At 37.9% G+C, this 20892-nt stretch overlaps 1 protein-coding gene across 2 annotated transcripts in view; it reads right to left on the bottom strand.

Moving 5' to 3' along the window:
* The window catches only part of agmo (alkylglycerol monooxygenase), a 76063-nt gene that overhangs the window by 20885 nt on the left and 34286 nt on the right, over positions 1-20892 (bottom strand). Inside the window, exons 4-13 of one of the 2 annotated variants that reach the window (XM_044116289.1) lie at positions 19284-19387; positions 17313-17408; positions 14791-14857; positions 14638-14703; positions 13382-13461; positions 12921-13055; positions 10420-10536; positions 5189-5271; positions 3471-3576; positions 3252-3352 (exon numbers count right to left, since the gene is read on the bottom strand). In XM_044116289.1, the coding sequence (XP_043972224.1) occupies positions 3281-3352; positions 3471-3576; positions 5189-5271; positions 10420-10536; positions 12921-13055; positions 13382-13461; positions 14638-14703; positions 14791-14857; positions 17313-17408; positions 19284-19387 (926 nt within the window). In that variant the 3' untranslated portion in view covers positions 3252-3280. Of the gene's footprint in view, positions 1-3251; positions 3353-3470; positions 3577-5188; positions 5272-10419; positions 10537-12920; positions 13056-13381; positions 13462-14637; positions 14704-14790; positions 14858-17312; positions 17409-19283; positions 19388-20892 lie in introns of those variants that run through there. The other variant, XM_044116288.1, reaches the window with a different exon arrangement.

Genomic DNA, 20892 nt, shown 5'->3' with positions numbered 1-20892 from the left:
AAGTTCCACTTTCTAACTGAGTTCAACTAGAAGGTGTGTCCAAACTTTTGGTCTGTACTGTATATTAAACAATTTTGTTGTTTTTTATTTGTTCTGAATGTATCCATTTTAAAATATGATTACCTGTTTTGTTTCATTGTTTATTTTTCTTCCTACTATTTGTTCTCTTATCCGGTTTTTTTGTAGATCAATACTTGTTTTTGTTGGTCTGTAATTTTTGTTTTGCATGCATTAATTGGTGAATTAAAAAAAAAGGTAATGTGTTTTTAATGTGATATGATTTTCTAGTATATTTGGACAGATGAATATCAATTTAAAAAAAGAAAAATCTAACTTTATTTGTATAGCACATTTCAGCAGCAAGGCATTTCAAAGTGCTTTACACCAAATCAAACACAAAAACACAATGCAACATAGAATCAACAATCAAAACAGAACATCAAGTCAAATTCCGTCAATAAATTTGAAATTTATTACGTTTCAAATACAACTCTAAACAAGTGGGTTTTTAGTTGAGATTTAAAGGAAGTCAGTGTTTCAGCTGTTTTACAGTTTTCTGGAAGTTTGTTCCAGATTTTTGGTGCATAGATGCTAAATGCTGCTTCTCCTCGTTTGGTTCTGGTTCTGGGGATGCATAGCAGACCAGGACCAGAAGACCTGAGAGGTCTGGAAGGTTGATACAACAGCAGCAGATCTTTAATGTATTGTGGTGCTAAACCATTCAGTGATTTATAAACTAACAACAGTATTTTAAAGTCTATTCTTTGAGCTACAGGGAGCCAGTGGAGAGACTTTAAAACTGGTGTTATGTGCTCTATCGTCCTAGTTTTAGTGAGAACGCGAACATTTTAAAGAATTAAAATAATATAGACAATAAAAAAATAAAGAACAGACACTTAAAAAATGGAATTCCTGGTAAAGACCAGAGATTAAATCAGTAAAAATAAATATCTCAATAGACACATATTGATCAATATCAGTAGGTAATATGTCTGATAAAATATTCAATAGGTCTCTGAACTCCGATCCAGAACTGCTCGGCATTCTGGGGGATGTAGGCAGAGGAGAGGCTTTAACCGCTCAACCTCCCTCAGCCAGCTTAGCTAAATTAGTGGCATCAACTCACTCACTCACTCTTTGGTTACCTAGCAACAACCCGTTGAGTAATTTGCGCAGCAGCAGTTTAAGGTTTCACCACTTTGCCTCATAATGTGGAGTGACAACAGTGGATAGAAAAAGTCAAATCACCAGTTTGGCAGTTTTTAAAATATTAAAACCCCCCAATAAATCAATAATTATCAATACTAACCAATATGAAGCACTTATATCGTTATATGTTTTTTCGGCCACATTGTCCTGAAAGTGAAAGTGAAATAAGCGCTACTAAAAACCTTGAAGCAAATCAAAACACCACTCATTTTCAAAAATACTGTGATAAATTAAACTATTTTAGGTTTCCAGATACACATTCAATTCCAAGGAGGAGTTTGACATCTGCTGTCCGTAAGTGGACAAAGGCTTTGCGGTCCAACATATTTTCTGCACCATCTGAGTCTTTATGCACACAGGACTCTGAAACCAGACAAGTTGTCAAACATAGTTATTTTCTCTCAGGACATTTACAAGAGGTGTTATATTCTGAAGGGTCAGAGGACTCACCTGTTTGACCAAATAATCTCAGGGGGCATTTAACCAATGTCATGAACCGTAGATATGCTTTGCTAGCATGGGTGGATCTGTCATCGGAGTCGACTGCAGCTGTACAGCTGAGGTAAGGTGGGAGTGCAGAGATATTTGAATCAAAGTTTGTTGATGCATTTCATGACAGATGGAGCCTAAAGTATTACCTCAACCCAATCATCTGTAAAGCTATCGCTACACATGGCTAAAATTATGTAAACTATTTGCAGCTGTAGTTAAAGGGACCAATATTTATTGTTCACATCACGGGGAAACATTGAAAATCAGCTGAATTAAAGAGACAATATCTTGCATTTCATGCCCCCAATCTACTCCTTATTCTCTCCTGATCTAAAGGCTCCCACAGTTCTGTTACTCATCCACAGCGCCGGCCCAAGGCAATGCCCCTGCACCACCAGGGGGCACCCAAGAGAACCATTTCATTTAATTTTGTCATGATAGATTACAAGAATCGCACATTTTACACATCTGTTTCAAATTTTACAAACAAAAGTATTAAACCTGCCAACTTATAGATGTCATTTTCAAATAATTAAGTTAATATGCCAAACTTAACACTCTGCATTTCAAAATGCAAATTAATTGGAGCATCTTTGCTTATTTACTAGTCCTTTAAGGTAAAAATCAATAGCAACATGTCATCCGGTGTCCGCTAGTTAAAAATCTAACACGCTGTATAAAGAAAATACTAGAGAAAAGCTTCGAAACTATTACAGACTAATGCTAATTCCATCTAAAATAATCCAAATAAAATAATAAAATATGGCAGATAGCATTATGAGTTTAACAATTAAAATGTCAAGTAGGCAGCTGTAGAAACAATTGTTTCTTTTCTGTTTCAAATGCAATCAATATGTATTTTCAGATGGCTGTGCAGCATAGTTCCCTTTTCCCATTAGCTTGAAATGTTACCATCAAAGCATGGTAATAAACAATTAACCAGTTTTTAGAGTCCTGAAGTGCACGAGTTGCTTTGGTAATTTCTGTTTTCTTTGTCTTTCTGGGTTTGGTTTCCATTTTAGGGCATTTGAGATCATTCTAGCTCAGAAGCCTGTAAATTTCTGAACTTCTTTATATGTTTTCCACAATGCAATTAACTTCTAAATCAAAGTAGGATGTTATCCTAAATGATGTGCACATAAAGGCCACCAAATGAATGACATCACTAAATAAACTCAACAGTATTATTTTGAGCACCACCCAGTCAATTAACGATTTGTGTACACAGTCATCAGTATATTGTGAATGTCGCATCTGCTGGTTTTCTCTTATTCTCCTACACCTACTATAACTTATTCTCCATGTAAAAACATCATTTTCACAAAAAACACAGATTGAAGTGGTATTTTGAGGACAAATATATATCCACAGTCCTGCAGGCAGAGAAGCAAAGAGGTTGCTGACCTTCATCCCTGGTGCAGAAACCATGAAATGATTGCATGCAGAAGAAAAAAAAGCAGTAAGAAGAAGACATGTGAAGTTTGATAAATGAAGTATATAAGTTAGGAGAAAAAAAAAAACACAATAAGTTTGCCAAACCTCAGCCGCTTGAAACTTTCCATTGTCTGAAGCCAGCAAATCAAGAAAACATCTGCTGCCAGTAGCCTAACATACCGAAACGTTTGGCCAAAACATCTAAGGCGGAGTTGAACTGGGAGGATTTTGAGGTGCCAAGGTTTATCGGAGAAAAACAAAATGAAATAAAAAAAGCCAACATGTTTAGTTATGCCTGCTTTATCTTAATCTGCAGCAACGGTAGCTGAGCTTACCTCAGTGGGGACGGAGAGTAAAGGCAAGGGGGACCTCAGGTAGCTGTACCGCATCAGCGTTACCATGACAACGCAGCGAATCGTCTCCAAGGTGGCCGATGATGGCCTGAAGATACAGACGCATGAAATCAGAGAACAGCAACAGTTTGTTTTCACTTTTTTATCACACTTGTGACAAAATGTTTCACATAATCAAACAAGTGTCAATTTCATCAACATTGATTTAATTTATTGAGGGGAAAATCTACCAAAACCAACCGGGTTCTATGTGGAAAAGTGATTTCCATGGAAACTGAATATTTGATGTCAACAGCTGCCATCAAACATTTGCATCTACACTCACCATCTCCATTAAAGTTCAGACTTTGACTAGGCCACTCTAAAATCTTTACATTTCATCTTAGTTTTGCGAGTTGCCGATGTGCTTTGGATTTTTGACCAACTTAAGCTTTATATAACAAACACATGGCTGGACCAGAGAGCCGAATTCCCGGGTTTTCACCCAATTCTGAAAACCTTCCAAGACGTCTAGCCTGGGCTGCACAGTGGCGCAGTTGGTAGAGCTGTTGCCTTGCAGCAAGAAGGTTCTGGGTTTGATTCCCGGCCCGGGGTCTTTCTGCATGGAGTTTGCATGTTCTCCCTGTGCATGCGTGGGTTCTCTCTGGGTTCTCCGGCTTCCTCCCACAGTCCAAAAACATGACTGTCAGGTTAATTGGTTTCTCTAAATTCTCCCTAGGTGTGAGTGTGTGTGTGGATGGTTGTTTGTCTTGTATGTCTTTGTGTTGCCCTGCGACAGACTGGCGACCTGTCCAGGGTGAACCCCGCCTCTCGCCCGGAACGCAGCTGGAGATAGACACCAGCAACCCTCCAGACCCCATTAGGGACAAAGGATGTACAGAAAATGGATGGATGGATGGATGGATGGATGGATGTCTAGCCTTTGTTTCACCAGTCAAAAGAATATTTTCTGAACAGGGAACGCCTTTTTTTTTTGGTAAGCGGTGACTTTAGCCTTGGGCCCCTCCCATAGATGCTTACCCAGTCTCACTCCTATTGTTGAACTGACCCTAACTGGGGCAAATAAACCCTGCAGTGCTTTCACTGTTGTGGCTACCCTGATACGGTTCATCAGTCTTTTGGTTTTCTCCATTTTTGGATAAAGGCTATTGCTGTTATCCCAAAGTCCTAGAAATATCCTCCTCCAAACTGAGCTTGGTTTTCTATCTGTTACTAAATTTTATATTTTTTAACCCCTTAAGATGATGCTAACAGAAATTAAAAAGAAAACTTTGTAAGAAATAGATGAATCTGAAGAAGATTTCAAAAGTTTTCAGCAGATTATGTTGGATTGTGGAAACAATACTTGCTGGAGTTATTGATATAATTTGGAGTCTAGAGGGCCACTTCAAAAGCCATGGCGGACCAGATCTGGCCCTCGGGCCATGAGTTTGACACATGTGGGTTAAGATATTTTAGCCTACTTCACGTTGTCAGACAGGTTCTGCTTAAAGTGATGAAGGCCCAGATGTGGAAAGGGAAATCGGACCAAATAAATGTTAATTCATGAATTAACATGGCCAATTACTTTTCACTTAGATTTATCTTGGTTTGAGATCATAATTTGAAACAGCTAAAGTTACATAAAATACAATTCTACCATTTTACATCAACATTTTCAGCTGTTTTTACGCTGATATTAGAAGCTGCACAAACTGTACCTTTGCTCAATGATGAAGCCCAGGGAGGTGAGGGTAAGCAAAACGTAGCAGGTCATCCCAAAAATTGTTAACTGAGACAGCACCTAGGATAGAAACACAATTTCCATGAGATTTATGAGGAAAAAATACATTAAAAAAAAACAAAAAACTAAAATCAATATCATGGTTGGTAAAGAAACATCTGCAGGAGACCTTCATGGGAGAGCGGCCGTCAACCACACGGCTGCTAGACTTTTACTTGCCAGTGCCAACCTAAACAATTCAGCGCGAGTGCACTGGCACCCATTCAACATGCAGCCATTGGACTCAGACATCCAAAGTTTGCAGAGATGGCCCGGTCATCTTGACAGGGGAATTGACCACAGATGAACAGACTGCTGAACAAATCCCCTAAAAAGGAGCCAAAACAACCAACAGTGGAGCAAAGATCCTGTCCAGACTCCCACTGACCTTTTCCCAGCTATTTGGGACATTCACACAAACACAAAGTCCTGGAGCTAAAATGTGTTCTCTAACCTAAGGCCTTGGCTGCGGGCAGCAGCTGGAAGCCGAGCGTCCCCTGAGGATGCTGCGTGCTGTAAACTGAGGTTTATGTTTCTCTGACACTCAATACAAAGACTAACAGCCAAATCTCACTGCTCCCATGCCCAGGAGGAGACACCGTATCCAGTCAGGATGAAATAAACCCATCCACTGGATGCAACCATGCAGTGTATCTTTACGCTTACCCTAGCATCACAGTCCATAAAATGGGTTTTACTTCATAAGTAGGATACAGTTGTGGTGTCAACGAATCAGTGGGTGGGTGTTCTCAGCTTTTATCTGATAACATTTATAACAGCAACACAGAAAACCTTGGTCCAAATATTTTTGATCAAATGTAAAAAGTCCTTCATATTCGATTTCAATGTACAGTGGTGTGAAAAAGTGTTTGTCCCCTTCCTGATTTCCTTCACTTGCTCCCCCAGCAGGCTAAAAGTAGTTTGTTTTGAGTAGGTTTTTTTTTTAAACACCATTAATAGTAACAGTAAAGACGGATTAAGTTATGTTTATGGTTGACGCATCATGCACACTTTATTATTTCCAAATTATGAATTTGCAACTCTGAACTTTTGTTACTTTTAACAACTTTCAACACAAAAGTACAGCAGGCTGCTGGTGCACTGTCCTCCCAACCCTACCTCCTTGCTTAGCAAATTTTCCTGATCAATCATGCTCATGTACGCGCTGATCAAACAACTTAACGCTACAGAAAAACTGTGGTCATGCTAACTAACCTTAGCATTGTGACAAGCTGTTTTGTGGTGAAGCAGACATAAAAGGCTGAGGTCTTGAGCACATACACGAGGATGATTGACAGATCTAAGACCCTCCTCCTAGCTGTGATTGGATGATTCTGACAAAGCTGTGTTTTTAGATGACAGCAGTCCCATAGAGAGAAGAAAGAGAAGCTCATTTTTTTTCACAGATTATCTCTCATACCAAACTGACAAAGTGATAACTTTAACAAATATTAAAAAAAAGTATTTTTAATACAAAGGTTAAACACTGCTGCTTTAACGGAGAAAAAATCCAAACCTACATGGCTTAATGTCAAAAAGTGATCATCGTCATTTAAATAAGACCTGCCTGAAAGTGAAGTACAGCAGATGATCCTCAGAAGCTACACTGTAAAACATTTGAAGGTGGTTTAACTTTAAAATGCAACTTAAGTCGACAAGAAAATTGTTTTGGTTTTAACTTAGAAATTAAAGTTCATGAAGTTGATTTAACAAGTAGAGACAAGTTGTCTAAACATTGTTTTTTAACTTCATTAATCTTGAATGTGAGTTTTAACTTAATGCTGCAATTTAAACCAAATAATTATTTCACAATATGCAAGAAAAAAAAAACTGCCCTCACCTCGTTAAAGAGCCACATTTCACTCACAATATGAAGTTAAAATAATTACTTATTGTACTTTAGAATAATTTAAATTCTTGCAGAACAAAATTTCTGATCTGACAATGAATTTTGTTAAACATCACAATGAATTTTGCTCAAAACATTTAGTGTGAACAGGACATGAAAATAAACATTTGGCTTAATAAAACATAAGAGCCAGAACGATGCACTTCCATCTCAAGATACAAAAACATGCCGCTAAGCATTCTGGGAAATAGTTCCCACTCCTGTCGTTTTCTTCTTTCAGTTTTTTAAGTGCTAACCTAAAAACTCTAGTTCAATTAACTCTTGAAGGTTTGACAAAATTAATAAAAAGCTAACAAAACTTACTCCTGTCAGATAATCTTTCACAAACTCACATTTAGGTTCAAGATCTAAAACTGGCAAAATGTATTTGATTCAAAGAGCAGAAAACAGTAGACACAACTAAATGTGGCTCAAATGTTTTACAGTGTATACATCAAAGAAATTCAGAAACAAATGAGGAAGAAAATAATTCGGATCTATTAGTCTGGAAAAGGTTACAAAGTCATTTCTGAAGCTTTGGGACTCCAGTGAACCACAGTGAGAGCCATTATACCTAAATATCAAATTTAAAAAATCTGTTTCCCAAACTGAACAAAATCCCTCGTCTCAGAGCAGAATAATGTCAGACTCTAGTATTAATATTTAAACTGTACATGAATAAGTGGTTCATTTTCGAACTCTTTGTGGTCCAGCGTTGTGCTGCTGTTCCAGCTGCGGCGACCCAAAATGTTAGCTCCACATCTGGTGGCAGAACTGAGCTGCAAGTTCAGAAATGACTGTTATTACTGCGTCTCCTGACAACCAGCAGATTAACTCGTTACTCAGGCTATTATTTCTGTCATTATTATGAATGTTGGAAAGCGTGGTCTGTTGGTCTGTTAGCTGAAACAAAAAAGAAAATAAAACAAACAAAAAAAAAACACTCCAGTACTTTGTTGTGAAATGTTATTTTAGTGAGTTACGCTAAAAACGTGCTCTCAGCTGACAGTTTAAGTGTCAACGGTGTCAGCTCAGATTTTGTTGTCTTTAAATTGTAAATTATTGCAGAGGATTAAACCTGTCATTTATTCTGTCCTGACTGTTTAAAATGGGACAGACAGAAAAGAAACAGGAACACAGTTCAATAACTGTTCAGTCCCTGAACACAACCAAAGCTAATTATTACACTTAAACCCTTTTATTTACAAAACACATAATCCTAATTCATAAAGTGAATTAAACTCGATCCTGAAAATGAAACTTTTCAAAAACTTTAAATGCACAACAGAAAGAAAGGACAAAGGATACAAAAGTTTGTTTGATAAGAACTCAAAGTTTAAAATGATTTCAATGCATCAGGATTTGGACCTTCTTGTTGCTAGGCAACAGCGCTCCCAGATGGAAAGCAGTATCGTCTTTTATTTGTTTAGTAAATGGAAATGCACCTGTTGTTTAGGCTAATAAATCTGGAGGGGTGGGAACTCATAAGACCTTATATCTTCTACCTGCTACTTTTCAAACAAATAATGTAAAATTGTACATCAATGGGCATGATAATTTGTTTTAATTTAATTTTTTCTTGTTTTTACTTTTTGAAATAAATAAATAAAATGTAAATTAAAATAGGCCAGAGGGACAGGTCCAAAATTATTCATACCCCTGGTAAATTTAATCTTAAAGTCTATTTTAATCTCACCAACACGCTTCATGTTGTTTATATAATAATATTTTGGATTTGATCTGCTAGAGTCATGACTTTGAATGTGGAATTAATCAACTTTTAACAACTCTGCATCACCAAAGATAAACAACAACAACAAATTACCAGTGAAAACATGTAAAAAAGAGTCTTCAGATGATTACATAATGTTAACCCTTTTTTGTGTTTTCCATATTGTGTGATCTTTTAAGAGATCACCGTCTCAGCTGGATTTTAGCTCAAACGCATCATTAGACTCTTAAAGTGGTTTGTGCTGAAATAAATTTTTGTTGTTGTTTTTCTTAAGGACGCTGCACACTGGAAATGCAAATAACACCAAAAAAATAAAAGATTTCTGATTAAGACGCACCAAGTGCATCATCCCTGCATTAATTTAATTATAACAACTTTATTATACTTCCTATTTTTACCAGAAGAGACCAATTTCCTTATAAAACTAATGCTGCTGCCTTCAGTTATCTCTTAGCCTGGGTAATGTTGATCTAATGATGACGAAAGCTTTATTGCTTTTATTTTTTTATGACTTTGAATTAACGCAGAGCCCGTCCACTGTCCAGCAGCGTATCATTAATTGTCAGGCTAAATAACCGGCTCGAGAACATGTGGGTATAAATACATAACCGTGACATGATTTATTGTTTGGCCAAGGAGCTCACTTTGTTATTTTCCCCTCCAAGTCCTGATTGCTGCATCCTGAAGGCTATTTGGGTTGGGAAATGGTTGACTCGACAATTAAAGCGTTTGTGTTCACTGCCGGACCACCAGCTGGCGACTCATTCGCCAACAGGGAGGGAAAACCTCAACTCAGAAGGGAAGACGTGTGTGTGTGTGTGTGCGTGTGTGTGGGTGTGTCTTTTGAAAGCGGACCGCAAGTGTAAGAAGAAGTGCAGTGATTAGAAAAGGGGAAGACAGGACATTTTATTTTGCCGTTTCAAAGAGGATGGGCGTGACAGCACTTTTGGGCTGACCAAAACTATGCCTGAAGGGAAAAAAGCAAAAAAAAAATGCTTCCAAAGATAACTCCTGGGGAGACCTGCTTCCTCTTTTTCCTCCGGCTGGAAGAAGGGGGTCTCTTGGCGTGTCGAGTGGAAAATAATAGACAAAGGTTGTTTTAAAAGGCAATGCCGATCCGTCATCCTGTCATGATGTTGGGCTGAGTTGATTTTTTACTGCCAGAAAAGTACAGGACTCGACTGCGCCACGAAGAAGCCACAACAAACCGCTTAATTGGCCCGAATAATGTTGGCAAACAAACACAGCTGAGCGGCTGGAGTCGCCTTCACTGACCATCTCATGCTTGATTTGAGCAATATCAACATCCAGCACCGGCTTGGCATCGCTAACATTTCTAGACTGCAAAAATCACAAAATCTTACCAAGTATTTTGTGATTTTTGGTCTAATTTATAGTGTGGATATCTTAATATACGTGCAAAAAGATTAAAAATTATTGTATTTCAAGTGAGCTAAGATATTTGTTCTAGAAAGCAGACCTAAAATACTTGGTATAATTTTCAGTGTAACTGAAGTTTTTAAGTGATGTGTGAAAGAGAGATACGTACCATTTTGCTTTCAAACAACTCGTGGTAAGTCCAAAGCACCAGCAGGAAATGTAAGCCCACATAGACTTGAAATGTCAGCGACCATTTGGGACCATGAGGTATTTCATTTCCAGTTACCTGATCCAAAAAAGAGAGACTTAATTAAGGCATTCAAAACATTTGTCTTGTCAAAATTGAACTTAAATCAAATTATATACCGTTCAATGCTTTTACAGACTGTGTGGGAACATTATAAATAAATTGTTTCACATGGAACAACTTTTTTGGCACAAAATTATTCTTAGACAATAACATTTTAGTCTGATCAGTTTTACCTATTTTAATCTCCTTTCAGAATTATCTGTTTTATTGCCTCTCATCACTTTAAATCCTAATAAGCTGCTGCTGGCCACGCCCCCCAACTCAACGTTTACACTCCCACCTGAACATGGTTGCAAACAAATACGCAACTATACAACTGTACATGTTTGAAAAGCATTAGTCGAGCCAACTGTACAACCAGCAATAATGCATGAAGTGGTTTCTGGACGATAAGTCAACAACAAAACACTTTTTTCTCTTCCAGCAGCCAGACAGAGGTACAACCAGCTGACTAAGCGTTTTGGAGCTTAGCTTGCGTTGCTAGGTGACGTAGTAGGATTCACTGGGGTTGTTAGGTCACCAAAAAACATTAACCTATTGCCAGAAAACGTCTGGGTGTTTTTGTTTTTAAGCAGTTGGTATGTTTTTAGAAGTAGTAGAGACCCAAATGAAAAAACAAAAATGCTCAAAATGTGAATTTTGCATAATAAATCCCCTCTAAGGAAGACGTAAACAATGAAATCAACACTGCGGAACAAACTGTTCCAGACGTTTTTTTGATTACAAAATACTGAGGGAGCTACATGGAGCGACACAAAATGAGGAAAAACTCAAAAGGCTGTCTGAGCTGATCACGGTCATAAGCAAACAGCAAAGCAAAGCTGTAAAAATCTGATAAGCAATTAGCAGGCCGCAACAAGTGGAGTGGTGTGAGCAAAGGGAAGCCGTTTACAGGCCCAGACCAGCAAGCAGAAAAGACCTCCTTCTTCAATCAGTGGTTCAGGAAGACGTCTGGATCTTCAAAAGTCTGAAACATTCATGAGTTTTATGCAGAAAAAGGCCTTGAACATGAAGCAATAATGACAGACCAACTCCATACCTGACCCAAACCCTTTGAGAACTTGCAGACTCCTTTCTATCCTCAAATAAAAAGCGTGGCTGAGGTTGAGGTAACTGTTAAAATGTTTTATGTAAACTGTAGTGTTTAAATGGTGCTCTAAAGCACCAGCAGTAGCTTGAGATGTCAATAGTACTCAATCTCCTAATACTGGGCTTTCATGTGAGAGAACAGCTGCACATAATAACCAAGGAGACCTGGTTCTTTTGTCATTTGTGCATTACCACACAAACGAAAAGAAGAAAAGGAAAAAAAAACAAAGACGTAGAGAAAATACAGAATCTGCACACATCTGGTTATCACAGCTAAATGATGTTATTTTTAAGGAAAAACGTAAAAGGGCAACACATTTAAGACAACCCTGGATGATTTTTTTTAAGTAAAAATGGGTCAAAAAGAGCTGAACATTTTATATTTGGCCTTAAAGTTTCAGCTCAGAAACGCTCTTATGTTCCATTAAACAGAAATGTGGGATTTATTGGCAACATCAGTTTCTTCTGCCAAACAGCGAGGACTTCTCTAACCAATTTGGACATTTTTCTTTTTGTTTTCCCGATGTGTCTGAAAGAGTGAGGTTTATGATAAAACTGCAACCTTGTTGGAGTAAAATGGTAAAGAAAAAACGGATAAAAGAATTGTCTTGTCCTGTAATCCTGTGTTTTTCCCATAATCTTGACGAACCAACCCATCACATGTGGGTTCCCCCCACATCCCAGCCTGACTGTGTAGGTATTCCAGCCTTCTGCTCTGCTTATTCCCAGCACCAAAACATCCAGTCAACCCTTCATTTTACCTCCGTCAGCGAAACCTGCCTTCATAAATCCAAGATATTTCGCTGAAATTTCAAGCAGAATCTTTTTAACGGCTTTAAAGTGATCTGTTGGATGCAAAGTCTGAGAGGTTTTTTTTTTCCTTGTTCGCTTGTGGGATTGAATGTGTGACACCAAAGGCGTTATTTCAAAGCAAACCACTGAAGCGTTCAACTGGAACCTTTATTTTTTTCTGCTCCAACACACACATGCATCCACAGTTTACTGCATGCGGTTTCAGTCCTGCAAACTCTGTTTAAAGACGCTGAAACTGAAGTTATTGTGACGCCTGTACAGAGGCTGTGCAGCTTTTATTTCATGTGGCAGTTTCTTGTAAAACTTGTAAAATATATGAATCCTTCAAGAAAGAATGCTCTGAGTCATTCGGGTCTGTGTTTTGTGTGTGTCAAAATGATTGGTAATGAAGTCTGAGGGCTTTTCACATTTTTTTTCCCCCTTCTTTCTTCTTGTTGTTTGTCAAGAATGTTGCAAACCTTGGGATTGTCGTCGTGGTCCCCGAGACGACGTTTACCGGGTTTCCAGCTCGGCCCTTTGATGAAAGTTGACATCTTGTCACTGACGGTTTTGTAAGTGCTGGATCTTTTCCATAAATATACATAGTAGTGCAACTGGAAAGAAAAAAAAAAAGAAACACACGTTTACCTGAAAAGCGACCAAACAAAGAGCAGCTATAATTAATCTGGAGCTGCAGCGCTTCTGCCGTCATTAAGCAGGACGTAGCTCACGCTGCGCTCTGCCAACGGTGCGGGCAGCGACACTAATTATAACATCCACCTGGTATTTTATTTTATTGGCCTCTTTCACCTCAGCTGGGCAGTTTGTTTGGAATAGAGCAATAATGTTATGGTTAGGAAAAGGCCCCAGAGCCAGCAAAGGGAACATGAGCTCAGGCTTCACCTATAGAAGGTGCTCATTATCAGATGGGAGGACCAACCTGAACGTAGAGGATCTCAAACGTCTTGATGGGAAACACCAGGCCGTATACGACTTTATCTGACTCTGCAGCAAACGTACCTGACGAATAAATGCAGATCAAAATAAGATTCTCTCACAAAAGTCTCTGGCTAGATCAGGAGTCTGCAACCTGTGGCATTCGGCTTCTATGCACTGCAAATCTGGAGCAAACGTCTGAAACGCTGAGTTTGTGTAAATCGAGACTAAATGCTGTTTAGAGTCGCTTTTGAACCGTAATAAATGTGACGCTGACCAACATTTTGATGTGTAATGATGCCACTTAGCAAATTGTGATGTTTCAGTTGTTGACTGTGTTTTCTAAGACTTTGTGTTTTCTTGATGTAAAGCATTTTGAACCTCCTGGTTGCTGAAATGACCTGTGCAGATAAAGTTTACTGATTGATTGAAGTGGGTTTTTTTGTCAGTTCCACAATGATTCTTAGTAACTTCAGCTAAAATAATTTAAACCAGCTAATATTTTACATATAAATATAATAACAAATTTCAGGTTTTTATAAATTTTTAAAAAATTTTCTGCAATATTTGTATTAAACTTCTATATTAAAAGTACTAGTATTATGCTTTTAATCAATTTTTTGTGAATGGGTTGGAATCTGTGCTTTTTTATTTTACAAAAAAAAAAAATATTCATCCTCTTTTTGTTATGTTCATCTTGACTTCGAGTCCCAGAACGAGAGATGAAATTGCTGTTCCTTAAAAACTTGAACACATTTTCTAAAGTAGATTTTTACCTAAATTTGATCAACCAAGTTTATTTATGCTGCACATTTCAGCAACAAGGCAGTTCAGAGGGCTTCACATCATGAAAACATCAATAAAGTGCACATCAAATATGTTTTTTTAGCTGTTTTTGCAAAAAGTTGTGCAATATTTATGGCTCTAAAAATGGCTCTTTCACTTACAGTATAAAACACCAGAAATCTTTTCCTAATTCTTCGATCTACGTTTAGTTTTCTTTCATCATTAAAGTAATGGATGATCAATAAACTTATATTTCCCATTGCGGACCATCTGACAGCCCAGTACACACATCAAGGCTGTATACAACCAGGACGCTGTAGCAATACTTTAAAATTACATCTATAGTTTTACTTTAAGGTAATAAAAAGTAAAAATGACAAAACAATAAAAAAAAAAGTAGGTTATATTTACATTCAAGATATCAAATTAGGAGGTAAGAAGGAATGAAATGAAGACAATAATGAGTTTTCTTACCGAACAATCGGTCCCAGATAATGAGAATCCCTCCATAGTTCTTGTCAATGCAGTAAAGGTTTCTTCCTGTTGAAGTCACATTTTGTGATGTGAACATAATTATAAAACTTTCAGACATGATTGGTGTAGTTTCTGAACATCTGACTGGCTCACCATGATGAACTCGGTGATGTTTGGGCGTGTTGAAGATCCACTCTAGAGGTCCGAGGTCTCTGATTACCTGGAAAACGTCACGTATTTTTCACATTGATGATCTTTTAAATAAAACTTTTAACAGGTATCGTACCATGAAAGAGTAAATATTTTTGTTTCCACTTGAAAATGTCCAGATGGTAATTTTCTATAAAACATTTTGAATTCTTTCTCAGGTTTTCAGCCGATGTTCTTCCAGTTCAACACAATGAATGGATGTTATTAATATGGCCGCCGTTAACTTTGCACACAGTTTTTGTTTTCCACATAGAAACTAGAGACGCACTAAGAAACCAGAAGGTTTCTGTAAAACCTGCGAAGCCTCTCAACCACCTGCATATTTCCTCCATCAGTCTAGAGATAACTCTGCTATAGAAAGAACTGGTTTGATTTGAGTCAATTTGAACCGAATCTGAGTGTCTTCAATATGATTTTAAAGTCGTTTGTCACGTTTGTTTTGAAGTTGTGCTGCAGAAAAACTGTAAAGAACTTAAAATAAAGGAAACTGGATTTAGCTCTGCCCTCAAACCCAGTGATTCCCAGTCTCTGTCATGGTTTCCAGTTCGTAGATTAATTTCTGCAAATAGAATTGCTGCTGCTATTTTTTATTGGGTGTAATTAATGCACTTGGACAACTTCCATCTTCTCACACAAAGAGCTGGGTTAGCATAATAAAAAATATACAAAACAAAGCATTAGGTATGAAAGTTTCTTATTTAAACAATGTTTCTTTTTCCAAATTACAATTCTGAACACTTATTTGCATAAAATGACATAAATTAAGTATTTCTCACTTCAAACATTTACAACATGACCTCACCAGAGATGTTTTTATTGTTTTGGCATCAAAATGACAGAATATCAAATATTTTTTCATTTAGAAGAGTTGATTCAACAAGGAAACACAAATGCTGCTAAAACTGTGGGAACTTACCTTTCAACCTGGTAATGAGAAGAAAATGAACAACAAATCAAATTTTATTGTAAGTTCTGAATGAACATAACGATCTTTGTCACACAAATAATTGATGAGATGTTATTTTAAGGAGTGTGCACAAAACTGACATGACACTTCCCATAAACATGAAGGAATCATTAAGTATCATTTGGTAAATAATGACATTTTTAATGCAGAGTTGACACTTAATGGACTTTTAGTGCAACTTTTAGACACTTTTAGCATTAAAAGTGTCATTATTTATGGAATGACACTTAATGACAACAGTAAACATTTAGGAGGACTCCATGTTTATGAATGTTGAAGGTCAGTTAAAGGTTTACCCAAACAAATTAATCTTCGTTAATGTCCAAGACGAGACGCATGTGAGTCAAGAATGCTTGGGTTTGTTTTCTAGCTTAATTTTTAATGAAACGACAAAAACTGGCGCATTTTATTTCTTTTTTTTTTCAGTATTATATTGAAACAAAAATATAATTAAGTATTTCATTGTAAGTGTATTAAGTATGTTAATGAGCGTAAAAGTATAATAAGAATTGTATATTGTAATATGTGTGAGTGGCTCTAATAAAAATGCATGTTTGTTACGTTCCTCAGTCACGTACGTAATGATTCTGGCAACACTATTGCTACAAATAAAACAATGTAAACAATGTAAACAAATGTGTTTCACTGCAAAAGACGATCTGAAACTTCACAGCTTTAATTGTTTTTTTGTTCAAATTTAGCCCAGTTTATATTTCTGTATTGGTCTGAGGCTGATCTGATCTACCGGTGCGGATGCATGTGCGGTCCGGGCCGAATGTTTAATTTTTTTCCACGTAATGGCTGCTGAGCGTGAGAGTTTTATCTTGAATGAAAAAGCGCCACTTCACTTCAGCTCTGAAACTGCGTGCCAGTAAATTTACATGACATCAAAAAAAAGAAAAAAGAAAAAAGAAAGTCTATAAAGGAGGTATAAATTACATCCTCTGAGAAAATTGTGACTATTACAACTTTTTTCACTAATAGTGCACTAAAAGACGGAGGGAGGGCGTTCCAAATCCTCCCACTGCCTGTAATGGTCCTGGGGATTGTAAACGTGATATTCCCAGTCACTTTAAAGGCAGACAGAGTGGTTGTGCTTCTGTTTGGAATCTTTCATAAAATCTCATTATTTTTTATTGAACACAGGTTCCACGCTGCACCGCCGAGACGGGAAAGCCTGACTGAACCGACAAATTGCAACTGGCATAAGAAGAGAGATAACTTTAAAGAGTTTTCAGTTAAACATTAACTCTGCCCAGCGACAGGAAATGGACGGCTACAGAAAGTAAATGCGATGCTTTTCTCCCCCCGCAGCATATTCCTGACTGCCACGTTTAAAATCGTCCAATAAAAATGTGTTTTTTAATTTAAGACCTAATTAAATACATAAATATTAATATTATGCAGATTTGAGCTAATTTTGGGATAATCCAAGGTGTTTAGCTGCAGCTCAATTTTTAGAAAATCCACAGGTTTGTTTATAGCATGTCATAATTACCTCAGTGTGGATCCAGAACTGGTAGAGAAGGTTTAACTGTATGTGAACAGCAAAGGCAGAGGGAGGAACAGCGAGAGCCATGGGAAGGTAGAAGATCTGGAGTGGACAAAAGAGGCAAACGGGACAAACTGTGTCAAACCATTTAATACACAATCATGGGCAAAAACCTCTATTTTATATCATCTGCGACTGAGAAAGTGTAATTTTAGAAAATACTTTCTGTAGGACGGGATCACTCAACAAGCTCCCTTACTTATGGTGATTCATTTGGTTCAGAGTCTATTTAAAATTTTTGTAATTTTTAATTAACCACCCTTTATGTCTACTTCTAGGATTAAAAATGAATTCTGTAAAAATAGGAGGGAGAGTGTTTTCCTGACATTTTTATTTTTTTAACCTCATTTTCATGTAAAATGATGTAAAATTTAAAAAAAGAATCTCAGCTTCCATCTTAATGACAAAATAAAAACAGATCTAAAAGCATCTTATTACTTTTAGTGTCATACTTTGTAGAAATTTAATGCAAATATTGCAGGAAAAAAAAAAGATTTGTTAAAAACTTGCATTTGTTATTATATCTATATTTAAAATGTTAGTTGGTTCCATTTATCTTTTAGCCAAATGGTGAGATGTGATTCGAGCATCTGGAGCGTCAGGTTTACATCCAGAGTCTATGTGGACACTCGTGGCGGCGCGTTTCGTGTGTCCAAAGTTTTGAGCGTTTGAGTCGTGCCAAGCGCGTCCAGTTAGAAAACCTGAACTTTTGCTGCTGGACACAGAGTGTCAACCAATTCTGCAGGCGCTGATGCAGGCTAGCAAGTCATCAAACTGGACTCAGGTGAGACAAAAACACTTGAGTGTTTGATAGAGGGTCTGATAGAGACCCTCGCCAGCGCCCAGCTAGCTTAGCTTGAGAAACTCACAAAACCTCCGGTGAATTCAAACAGCAATTTTCTATTGATTTCAGTGAATAAAACCGAACTACTCTCAATCCGCTATTGTTCAAAATAACCGGAAGAGAAAAAGAAGGCAAGAGGCTCCAACGCGCGTCGTGCCGTTGTCAGCTGTCACCGTTGTTTGTTCAATAGAAACCGAACACAAAATGTTCGGTAAAGACATCCGAGCCTCCGTTATGATTGCAGAAGATTCACTGCACAATGTTTTGTATTACAAATGGAAAACAGCGGCTCGTCCCAACACACGTCTAGAGTAACTTCAAAGAGCACACGCCTCAAACTTGAAGCGTCGACGCGTTTTCGACACGCGAAACGTGTCCGGTGTGAAAGCACCAAAAGTTGGAGCCGTTGAGGAAGGTCCACAGAGCCGCAGGCTCCAACTTGTAGTGGACAGAGCTAAACACCGGTGTGTGGTCTTAAATCTGCTGGTCTAAAGACTACATGACGTCATCTCAGGTCAGTAATGTGTAAAGTAGAGCGCGAACTTAATTACGCTCGTCACTGTTGATAAACACTGACAAGGCTTTAGTTTGTTCCACCTTTTTTCCTCCATCGTCACCGCAGCCAAATAGGAAACCGTAATGTTCACAAATATCAGACTTCAGTGGTAGCTGGGAGTTCTCCGGCTCTGATTTGTTTTGGTGTCGCGTTTTAAAGCCACCGGGCGGAACGCTGAGTCCCGGACACTAAATGTTCTGGTACTGATCAGGTTTTAAACAACACCATATTCATTCAGTACCAAAACGTTTCAGTGTGAACAGATTTATCGCTACAGCTTTCCAAGCATCACTGAAGTTGGAGCATTTGAAGGTTTCACTGTTTGCCGATTTAGAGCTTCAGTGATTATTTACAGCAGCAGATAAAAAAACTAGATGGGTGATTTTACTAATGAACCACAATAAACATTTGGAAGAAAAAACGTCTGGCTACAGGGACAAAGCTTTTTAATCTGTTAATAATTTCCAGCTAATTATTGGATTTGTTGAGAGAAGAAGAGGAGATGTTGGAGTCTTACCCAAGAGGTAAACTGCTGGGTGAGCGACTGTCTGAGCGCCGTGGTCAGATTGTAGTACTCTGAACTGTGGTGAACCTGGTGAGCAGCCCAGAGGATGGCCACCTCTAAAAAAAATACAAACAGAACATGAAGAGTTAATGAGTTTATTCACTAAAGATCTTCCAGACCCCTCAGGTCTTCATGTTCTGGTTCTGCATCCCCAGAACCAAACAAGGAGAAGCAGCATTCAGCATCTATGCACCCCAAATCTGGAGCAAACGTCCAGAAAACTGGAAAACAGCTGAAACACTGAGTTCTTTTAAATCTTAACTAAAAAACCCACCTGGTTAAAGTTGTATTTGAAATGTAATCAATTACAAATTTATTGACGAAACTTGACTTAATGTCGTGTTTTGATTGTTGATTCTATGTTGCATGACTTTGTGTTTTTGTGTTTGTTATGATTAAAATCCCTTGCTGCTGAAATGTGCCATACAAATAAAATTGGATTGATTGATTAATTCACAATGGGGCATCGGCTACCCTTGGAATTTGACTGGTCAGTCTACTGACTCCCACCAAAGCCAGTAATCAGTTTGCTCATATCATTAGTGTTTTGTTTACACTCCTTGTCAGTAGAGGAATGAAATTCTCCTTTTGTTGTTTGACAACCACCATTAATCAATTTTTTGTTGTTGTTAAACACATTAGATCAGAGCCAAGGAGCTAATTACCATCTCATTTATGATGTTTGATAATGGAAAGATGAATAGAGTTAGCATAGCAGTGCTACAAATAGAGTATTTGCAACAACATCATTTAATCATTCGAGGCACCATGATGGAGGTCAGAGTATTGAACAGAGTGACTAAAATGTTTTCCAAAGTTGTGTTTTCCAGTTTACTCATGGCTTCTCTTTGTTCGAGCTCATTTGTCTGTGAACGTAACACACCTGGTTGGGGCTCATAGACGACGGTATATAGAAAGGTTTAAAACAACTAGCTTACAAACCGACCCGTACCTCCTCCTTCCTGACGTGTTGATCAAATTACCGACTTTACCTGAATTCACACCACATGATTTATGTCACTATGTCATAAACAGTGTTTCCCTTTACACCGGAGCTACATTAAAAACGTACAAAAAGACGAGATGCTAAGCAGTTAAGCTACACAGGCTAATCATGTCATGTGCGTAGTACGCAAAAACTGCGCAGTAGATTAGTTTGCTACAGTGGCTGATTTTCTAGTCACATATTTAGCCTGTTTAGCTTAGCGTCGTTTGGATAAGTAAATGGTTTTGTTATTCAAGCTTTGGCCCACTATTTATTGTAATCCCAGACTGCAGACGCTGCAATTTTAGTGGGGCGCCTTTCAACAGTTTGTGCCCTTGCCTGGCCTTCTTAATACAAAAAAGTGAATTTACACTCATAAGTGCTACAGAACGGTAAACAGCAGAGTAACGATATGAGATTCAGGCATGGAGTCCAAACCCTACCAGTGATTCATCCCAACACAAAGCCCTACTCCCTCCCTCGATCAGTAACTATACACCTCCACCCACAGAAGGAGTCATTTTAAAAACACTCCTGGCCAGCTGTGCTGAAAACATAACGCCTGAAACTGGATTT

The sequence above is a fragment of the Gambusia affinis genome, linkage group LG05, assembly GCF_019740435.1.
Source record: "Gambusia affinis linkage group LG05, SWU_Gaff_1.0, whole genome shotgun sequence".
In the NCBI taxonomy this organism is placed as follows: domain Eukaryota; kingdom Metazoa; phylum Chordata; class Actinopteri; order Cyprinodontiformes; family Poeciliidae; genus Gambusia; species Gambusia affinis.
Note: the sequence above shows the minus strand (reverse complement) of the source record. Positions and strands in the feature narration are given on the sequence as shown.